Raw genomic sequence first — 10,673 nt, forward strand, 5'->3', positions numbered from 1 at the left:
AAAAAAAAAAAAAAAAAAAAAAAAAAAAAAAAAAAAAAAAAAAAAAAAAAAAAAAAAAAAAAAAAAAAAAAAAAAAAAAACTATCTAAATAAATTATAAACAGGAAATAGTACATATGCTATATATAATAATTAAGTTCAAAGGTAAAAAAGCAAACACAATATATAATTTCTCTTAATAATCAAACTTCATTTCATTAGACTAAACTGTAACTACATTAAAGACAAAAACTTGTTACATACTTAAAGCCACTTACCTAAATTTCAAGGATTCTAAATCCCATTGCCAAAAGCAAACTGTCCCATCAGCACCAGTGGAAACCATGTATCTTTGACAGCCTTTAGCCATCGGGCTAAACTAAAAAGTAAAACATATACAATTCAGTTTCCAGAACTTCTGCTTAAGTTACAGTTTAATAGTCTTCCAAAGTTAACTTCAATTGACACTCTAAGGAAATAAAACATAAAAAATTCAAAATATAGGTAATACTATTGTAGTGAAAAAATCATAACTTCCCCACATCGATTGATACTTAACATGTTCTCAATAAGCTATTTTCAGATCTAATAAACAAGATTGGCCAGAAAAACTTAAGCAAGGTGAAGATCTAGTCCTACTAGATATTAAAGCATATCACAGAGCCTCAATAATTAAAACAATCAGACCTAACAGGGTACATTGACAGAATGACCAATGGAAAAAATATCAAGTCCAAAACTAGACTCTATTCAACTTGGGAAAACTAACTGGTAGACTGAAAGACCAGCTTGGGCAACATAGCAAGACCCTGTCTCTATAAAAAATTAAGAATTAACTGGGTGAGGTGGCATGCACCTATGGTCCCAGCTACTCCGAAGGATAAAGCAGGAGGATGACTTGAGCCCACAAGTTTGAGGCCAAATGAGCTATGATTACACCACTGCACTCCAGCCTGAGCAACAGAGAGACCCTGCCTATTGGAGAAGTGAGAGAACCTCCATACTGTTTTCCATAATAGCTGTACTAATTTATATTCCCACCAACAGTGCCTAAGTTCCCCTTTCTCCACATCCTTGCCAACATTTGTTATCCTTTGTCTTTTTGAGAACTGCCATTCCCACTAGGGTGAGGTAGTATCTCACTGTGGTTTTGATTTCCATTTTCCTGATACTTAGTGACGTTAAGCATATTTTCATACATCTGTTGGCCATTTGTATGTTTTAAGAAATGTCTATTCAGGTCTTTCGCCCATTTTTTAACTGAATTTTTTTTCTATTGAGTTGAGTTTCTTATGTGTTCTGGATATTAACCCTCTGTCAGATGCAGAGTTTACAAATACTTCCTCCTATCGTCAGGTTGTGTCTTCAATCTATACTGACTGTTTCCTTTGCCATACTGCTTTGCAGTTTGATAATATAATCCCATATGTCTGTTTTTTCTTTTGTTGCCTATGTTTCTGGGTAAAAAACCAAAGGGAGATGCAATCAGTATGTTGAAGAGATAACTGCACTCCCATGTTTACTGCAGTGCTATTCACAATAGTCAAGATTAATCAACGTAAACACCCATCTACAGATGAATGGACAAAGAAAATGCAGAATGCAGGGTACACACACACACACACACACACACACACACACACACACACCATGGAACATTATTCAGCCGTGAAACAGAATACTATTCTGTCATTTGTGGTAATATGGATGAACTTAAAGCCCATTATGTTAAGTAAAATAGCCAGGCACAAAAAGGCAAACATTGTGTAATCTCACTCATGAATTTTAAAAGTTAATTTCACAGAAGCAGAGAATAGAATAGTAGTTACCTATAACTGGGGAGTATGGGGGAAGGGGGACCACAAGAAGCTGTTTCAATGGGTATTAAGTTACAATCAGACAGGAAGAGTAAGTTCTGGTGTTCTATTATTACACAGCAAGGTGAGTACAGAAAATAAAAATGTGATGGACATTTCAAGATAGCTAGAAGAGAAAATTTTGAATATTACCACAACAAACAAATGGTAAATGCTTAAAGTGATGGATATAATAATTACCCTCATTTGATCCTTATACAATGCATACATGCACTGAAACATCACACTGTATTCTTTTTCTTTACAATTATTATAAGTCAACTAAAAATAAAAAACTTAAAAAGAATGTAGGTTGGGTGTGGTGGCTCACACCTATAATCACAGCACTTTGGAAGACAAGGCAAAACCCCATCTCTACAAAAAAAAAAACAAACACCACACACAAAAAAGAAACTTAGCCAGTTATAGTGGCATGCACCTATAGTCGCAGATACTCAGGAGGCTGAGGCAGGAGGATTGCTAGAGCCCAGCAGACAGAGGTTGCAGTGAGCCATGATCACACCATTACACTCCAGCCTCAGCAACAGAGTAAGACTCTGTCTTAAAAAACAAAAGGTGGGACGTAGGGCACAGGCTGGGCGGGCAGGCGCCAAGAATCTCCCAGCCCACCCCACAGCTCACCTGCCAGTTAAAATTATAAAAAATTTTTAAAAAAGAAAAGAGGGAGAAAAAAAGAATGTATTCATCAAAGTCAAAGGTATTTAGCTGTCCTGTTAACTGTTAAAATGCAAATCTTTTCCTGTATGCTCACTCAAACTCACCATATTAACCATTTTAAAGTGCACAATTCAGTGGCATCTAGTGCAAGCACAATGCTGTGCAGCCATCACCACAATCAAAGGTCAATAGCTATTACTTCACAAGATAAACTGCAACCTGTCAAGGCATTTTTCAATTCTCTTGGATTTGAAGTAGGCTACCAAACTATTAGAAAATAAAAATTCTCTTTCCACTATTTGCACATTTTTGTTCTTTCTTGTCTAGCAACACTAAAAAAATGAACAATTGCAGTAATAGAATAGTGTTCATTTTCTGCAAATATTTAATTTTGTAATATTTTTAATCTAGATAAAAGTCTTAATAGTATGATGAGCACCCATTTACTGGTCATCAAGACTCACCAATGGTTAACAGGGCACCATATCATGATGACATGAACCATCCTAATCTACCTTGCAGACATCACATCACTTCAGTCCTAAAACCCTCACTGTTTATCTCCTAACAATGACATTTTCCTACATTACTACAATATGGTTATCAATACTTAAGAAATTTAATATTGATAAAGTATGTAATCCATTCAAATTTCCCAAATTTCTCAAACACCCTTTACAGCCTTTTTCTCCCATAAAGCCAGAACCTAAATCAAGGCTCACACATTAACCCTTTTCCTGGGGTTCCTTATGAAAAAGCTCTCCACCTTTCTTTCTTAAAATCAGACTTTTGAGGAATCAGATTTGTTTCACAGACTATTTCTCAATTTGGATTTGTCTGATCGCTTCCTCGGGAGATTAGGGCCAAACATTTTTTACCTAAATAATAAGTAGGTAGAGAAAATATTTAACTATACATACAATGCATTTCATAGTTACAAGTCAATTCAGATTTTCTTTTTGATCAGTCTTGGTGTTTTTCTCCGTATTTACCTTCAAAATTTTCCTTTATAAAGCTGTTTAAAATATCCTCTTTTTATTATCTGAAGAATCTGTAGTGATACTCTTTTTCAAATCTGATATTTGTCACGTTTCTTTTTTGCTCCCTGATTAATCTTTTACCAGTATTTTTAGTCTTTCAAAGAACTTTTGGCTTTGTTGATCCTTGCTACTGTTATGCACATTTTCTATTCTTAATTTCTGTACTTATCTTCATAATTTATTTCTTCTTGTTTGTTCTTTCCCTAACTTCTTGAGAAATACACTTCAGCATTTTAATACATGTGTTGGGTGTGTATTTCCCCTTCAGTACAACTTCAACTGAGTATTAATTATATATTGCTATGAAACAACTTACCTCAAAAATTTACCTGCTCTAAACAACGATAAATATTCATTATCTCATAGTATCTATGGGTCAAGAACTCAACAGCAGCTTAGCTAGGTTAAGTCTGGCTCAGTGTCGAGGCTACAACACGCAGTCAAGGTGTTGACCTAGGCCACGGTCACATAAAGACTTAACTGGGAATGGGGGATCTGCTTCCAAAATGGCTTACTCACATGGCTATAGCAGAAGACATCAGTTACTACCAAGAAGACCTTTCCATAGGGCAGTTTGACTGTACAATCCACCTGACAACTGGCTTCCTCCAAGACCAGTGATTAAAGAAGAGTAAGACAAAAGCTATCTTATTATGGTGTAATCTCAGAACATGAAAAGTCACACCACACCATTTTCTCAGTATCTTTAAGTTCACAGGTCAGCCCTATTTAGCAAGGAGACTGCAGTGGCCTGAGTGGCAGGAGGTAAGAATCACTGGGCACCACCTTGAAGGCTGGCTCCCAAAGAGTATACCTCCCACAAGTTTTAATATGTAATGTTTTCATTTGTAATTTTTTCATTATTAGTCAGTTTGAAATATTCTTAAATGTCTATTGCGATTTTTTTTTAATGTATGGATTTACTTGGAAGTAGAGCTGACCCTTGAACAACACAGGGGTTAGGGTGTCAACCCTCCACGCAGTTGAAAATCTACATGTAATTTTTGACTCCCAAAAAACATAACTATTAATTAAGCCTTACCAATAGCATGAACAGTCTATTAACACATATTTTTGTATATGTATTATATATTGTATTCTTATAAAAAGTAAGCTAGAGAAAAGAAAATGTTATCAAGAAAATTGTAAGGAAGAGAAAATATATTTACTATTAAGTAGAAGTGGATCATCTTAAAGGTCTTCATCCTCATTGTCTTCATGTTGAATAGGCTGAAGAGGAGGAGGAGGAATAAGAGGAGGGGTTGGTCTTGCTATCTTAGGGGTGACAGAGGTGGAAGGAAATCTATATATAAGTAGATCCATCCAATTCAAACCCATATTGTTGAAGGGTCAACTACACATTACTTATTTTACAAAAAGTGAGAATTATCTGTTATTAATTCTGGCTGTTAGTAATTTCTGAATTAATTACACTGTTGTCAGAGAACATACTTAGAATTACTTGAGACTTGCTTTAGACAAGTTAATGTATTTGCAAGTAATATGTTTATATTGACATTTAATATCCTAGTACCATCTTAGTACTATTTCTTTATTTTCTCCTTGTTTTACTTTATTAGTACATATTTCCCACCTCTACTAAGCCTAGTAGTTATACAGTCTCTTGCTATTCTTTTGGCTGTCATTCTAGAGATTCCAAAATGCATCTTCATCTTAAAGACTAACACAAATTTGTATTTTTGTATTTCCCACTTCTCAAACAATGCAAAGATCTTAGAATACTGAAGTTACCTCCTGCTGATATGCACACTATTAAATCTTTAATTCCATATATATTTTGAAGCCCAGAAGTTACTTATCTCATACAGTCCAGGTATATTTCCATTTACCCACACACTTTTTTTTCTCTCTTAACAATTCATTCCTTCTTGCATCTCCAAGTTTCTACCTAGCTATCTTCTAGCTACCTTCCCCACCTAAAGAATATTACTTAGAATTCACTTTAATTTTGTTCCACAGCTAAGAAATCTCAACTTGTCTAAGTATGAATTTAATACGCTTTCATTCTTCAGTGATATATTTTTAATAGGTTCAAAATTATTGACTGGCATTTTCTATTAGCAATTTAAAAATATTACTTCTTTGTCTATCAAATTCCATTACTTCTATTAAGAAACTAGCAATCAGTCTTATTATTTCTCCGTTTTGTCCTAGGGTTGCAAAGATTACTCATTGTATTTGATTCTTCCAGTTCACTAATTCTATCTTCAGTTTCATCAGTTGTGTCCAGATGCTGTTAAAATCACCCACTGAGTTCTTAAATTCAATTATATATTTCAATTTCTTCTAATTTTTAGTTCTCTGCTGAAATCTTTATATTGCTTTTTATTTCATTTTTGTGTATATTCTCAGCCCAAAATGTCATTTATATTGCTTTTAATTAAACTTATTAAGTATGGGTATTTCCAAGATAATATCTGGAGCATCCATTGTCTGGATCCTCCAAGTCTACTTCCTAGACATAGAGTCATATTCTGTCACCCAGGCTGGACGGCAGTGGTACAATCTTGGTTTACTACAGCCTCCGCCTCCTGGGCTCAAGCAATTCTCGTACCTCAGCGTCCTGAGTAGCTGGGACTACAGGCATGTGCCACCAAACCCAGCTCATTTTTGTATTTTTAGTAGAGATGAGGTTTTGCCATGTTGGCTTGGCTGGTCTCAAACTCCTGACCTCAAGTAATCTGCCCACCTCGGCCTTCCAAAGTGCTGGGATTACAGGCATGAGCCACCATACCCAGCCTCCTCTGAGTCTATTTCTATCACGTGTTGTTTCTCCTGGTTCTGATCATGTTTGTCTCCTTTTGTATAATATATTTGAGTGTTATCATATGTAGAAAATTAAAAAGAATTAGGCTATAGATGTTATCTTCCTCTAAAGTAACTTCTACTTTACACGGCAGCAAGATCAAAGGCACCAGCAATCCCAGATTATCTTACCTACAAGCATTAAGATGACTTGAAGCTGGGATTTAGTTTCTATGAAGGTAGACTTATTCTGGTTCATCCTTACTCCTAGGATTAAACTCCTCTGGTTCCCAACCTCAAGGCAGGGGCTCTTACCAAGACCCCTTTCTCCCTAACAGGCTCCAAACTCCCATTTTTATCCACCCCCAACCCCATGAATTTCTGCAAGAATCCTGTCAAGCATTTCAGCTCTCTCTTCTGAAATTGGCAAATGCCTCCAAACAAAAGATTCCTCTCTCTCTCTCTCTCTTTCTCTCTCTCTCTCTAAGCTTTCCTCATCTATACGATGTTGAGAATCTCAATTTCTCATTACATAGGTATTTCAGCTATCTTTTCACCTCTGTCTAGCTTTTCTAGTTATTCATAAAATGGAAACCTAAGTCAAAACTACCTATGCATTATGTCTTTCACTGCTGAGGAATGTTCATTTTCTATTCTTTTAGCTAGAAAAGAGATTCTACACCTCTGGTTATAATAAAACATGTCTATGCTTTATTATTCAAATTGTTTAGAATGTATATTATATTAAGTGACCTTTTAAAATGCTATCCTGGCAGAGCATGATGACCCATGTCTATAATTCCAGCACTTGAAGAGGCCACAGCAAGAGGATTGCCTGAGCTCAGTAGTTCAAGACCAGCTTGAGCAACAAAGTGAGATACCCATCTCTAGAAAAAATAAAATAATTAGCTGGGCATGGTGGCACTTGCCTGTAGTCCCAGCTACTTGAGGCTGAGGTGGAATGATTGCTTTGAAACCCAGGAAGTTGAGCCTATAGTGAGCTATGATTATGTCACTGCACTCCAGCCTGTGTGACTGAGCGAGAGCTTGTCTCACAAGATAAACAAAATAAAACGCTATCCTTGAGAAAGGTGCATAATAAAATATAACCAGTGATTACTTCTAGATGGCAAGAATGCTAGATTTTTTTCTTTTTGAGATAGGGTCTCACTGTGTCACCCAGGCTGAGTGCAGTAGCACAATCATGGCTTACTGCAACCTCCGCCTCCCAGGCTCAAGGAATCGTCCCACCTCAGCTTCCCGAGTAGCTGGGACCAGAGGCACACGCAACCACATCTGGCTAATATTTTTTGTATTTTTTTTTTTTTTTTTTTTAAGAGATGGGGTTTCACCATGTTGCCTAGGCTGGTCTTGAACTCCTGGGCTCAAGCAATTCACCTACGTCAGCTTCCCAAAGTGGTAGGACTACAGGCATGAGCCACTGCACCCAGCATGAATTTTTCTATAAATATTTTACGGTTAGGTGGGGCGGATTATGCCTGTAAACTCAACACTTTGAGAGGCCTAGGTGGGTGGATCACTTGAGGTTGGGAGTTCGAGACCAGCCTGACCAACATGGTGAAACCCCATCTCTACTAAAAATAAAAAATTAGCTGGGCATGGTGGTGCAAGCCTGTAAGCCCAGCTACTCAGGAGGCTGAGGCACGAGAATCGCTTGAACCCAGGAGGCGGAGGCTGCAGTGACACTGCACTCTAGCCTGGGTACAGAGAAAGACTCTATCTCAAAATATTACACACACACACACACACACACACACACACACACACACACAAACTGGCCAGCCACAGTGGCTCACGCCTGTAATCCCAGCACTTTGGGAGGCCGAGGCAGGCGGATCACCTGAAGTCAGGAGTTCAGGACCAGCCTGACCAACATGGAAAAACACCGTCTCTACTAAAAATACAAAATTAGTTGAGCATGTTGGTGCATGCCTATAATCCTAGCTACTTGGGAGGCTGAAGCAAGAGAATCATTTGAACCTAGGAGGCAGAGGTTATGGTTAGCCAAAATAGTGCCATTGCACTCCAGCCTGGGCAACAAGAGCGAAACTCCATCTCAAAATAAAAAAAGAATTTTTTTACTTGTACCCTTTCTTCATAAACAGAAAAAAAATTACTATTAAAAAATAGTTTTGTTTGTTTGTTTGTTTTTGTTTTTGTTTTTGTTTTTGTTTTGAGACGGAGTTTCACTCATGTTACCCAGGCTGGAGTGCCATGGCGCGATCTCGGCTCACCGCAACCTCCACCTCCTGGGTTCCGGCAATTCTCCTGCCTCAGCCTCCTGAGTAGCTGGGATTACAGGCACGCACCACCATGCCCAGCTAATTTTTTGTATTTTTAGTAGAGACGGGGTTTCGCCATGTTGACCAGGATGGTCTCGATCTCTTGACCTCGTGATCCACCCACCTCGGCCTCCCAAAGTGCTGGGATTACAGGCTTGAGCCACCGCGCCCGGCCTAAAAAATAGTTTTTGTAGACCACTAACAGCCAGGAAGAGTACATAAAAAAGATTAAGACCTAAAATCATGTCTTTGACTTTGAACTTCAAAGTAACCACTAGCAAGCAAAGCTGAATCTTCTGATGGTATAAAAATGTACTACTACCCAAGCAATTTTTCAGATACATTCAGTAGGTGATAAACGCATGTGAGCCCCCGTCACAAGAAGAATCATTTCAGAGAAGACCAGAATTCCACTTTCACCCTGAAGAATTCAAGACAGGCACCCTCTCAAAGTATAAATTTTCTTATTTGCTACTATATTGTCAATACATTCATATCAAGCTATAAAATGTTAACAGTGAAACCTAGCTAGAATTTGAATTAATTTTCAAACTATAAAATCTTCCAGAGAACAGTATACTTCTAAACTAAAACTAAGTAGACAAACCAAAAATCTTGCTTAAACTTGCAAAATAAAATACTATCTCAGCATGGGGTGGTGGCTCAGGCTTGTGATTCCAGCCCTTTGGTAGGTCGAGGCTAGAGGGTTGCTTGATCCCAGGAAATCAAGAACAGCCTGGGCAACATGGCTAGATTCCATCCCTATAAAAAATTTAAACAGGCTGGGCACAATGGCTCACATCTGTAATCCCAGCACTCTGGAAGGCCAAGGCAGGTGGATCACCTGAGGTCAGGAGATCGAGACCAGCCTGGCCAACATGGTGAAACCCTGCCTCCTCTAAAAATACAAAAATCAGCTGGGTATGGTGGCATGTGCCTGTAATCCCAGCTACTTGGGAGGCTAAGGCAGCAGAATCAGCTTGAACTTGGAAGGCAGGGGTTGCAGTGAGCCAAGATCACACCACTGCACTCAAGGCTGGGCAACAAAGTGAGACATTGTCTCCAAAAAACAAAGATTTAAACAGCCAGGGTTGGTGGCACACACCTGTGCTCCTAGCTACTTGAGAGGTTGAGATGGGCAGACCCTGACCCCTGCCAGGCTAAGGTTACAGTAAGCCATGATCGCGCCACCGCACTCTGGCATGGGCCAAAAAAAACCGACAAAAACAAAAACTACTATCTCAATTACAACTATCTTCATCCCAAGATAGCTACTCACTCTCTTTTCTTTGAGAATATCGACTAGAAGAGTTAACAAAAGTCACCTTTTATCACACAAAACTTCACATCAAACTTCACCATTTAGTGACCACTAACATATAGCCTTGGTGAATGTGCATTAAAAAACTGAACCACCACCAAATTCAAATGGGAGACACCAATGTGCCTTATAAGCCAAAAAATAAAAGCCTTACAAATCATCTAACAATTTACTTCAGCCTAACCAAACATAAGTTTCAAAAAATGATTTAAAAAAGCAGTGAAACAGTGTAGTAGGTAGGGACAGGACTTGGCCCACCCCCACTAACATGTTTTTCCATATGTGTCCACTAACCACCAGATGTTCTGGCACCCCCCTGGTAGCCTATACCCACTGACCAGACCTTGCAAGCTGTCTAAAACAACTAACACAAGCAGCATTCCACCATAAATCCTACTTAGGAGAGTTAACTCTATTGCCCATATGTGCATGAGGCCAGGAGAATGACCAGTCCTAACCCTGAGCCTCATTTTAATACTAAAACCTTTGCCCACAGGGGCTTATCTGCCCCTATGTGTTAGCATGATTCCTCACTGCATCTGCACACGCTGAGCTCTACCCCACACATGTAATAATGCTCACCTACCTCATGAGTTTTGCATGTTACCCTCCTTAAGACACGGCAAGGCATCCCCTGGGGAGCCGACCAGAGGACCCTTCTTTTTGTACTGTCTCACTTATGCCCAATGTTTCAGACATAGGTCTTTTTTTTTTTTTTTTTTTTTTTTTTT

At 38.3% G+C, this 10,673-nt stretch overlaps 1 protein-coding gene across 1 annotated transcript in view; it reads right to left on the minus strand.

Moving 5' to 3' along the window:
* BRWD1 (bromodomain and WD repeat domain containing 1) overlaps window positions 1-10,673 on the minus strand; it is a 142,346-nt gene that overhangs the window by 108,836 nt on the left and 22,837 nt on the right. The window contains exon 9 of the mRNA XM_037737689.1: window positions 257-357. Coding sequence (XP_037593617.1) covers window positions 257-357 — 101 coding nt within the window. The remainder of the gene's footprint in view (window positions 1-256; window positions 358-10,673) is intronic.

This window comes from Cebus imitator, unplaced genomic scaffold (genome assembly GCF_001604975.1).
Source record: "Cebus imitator isolate Cc_AM_T3 unplaced genomic scaffold, Cebus_imitator-1.0 Scaffold41, whole genome shotgun sequence".
In the NCBI taxonomy this organism is placed as follows: Eukaryota; Metazoa; Chordata; class Mammalia; order Primates; family Cebidae; genus Cebus; species Cebus imitator.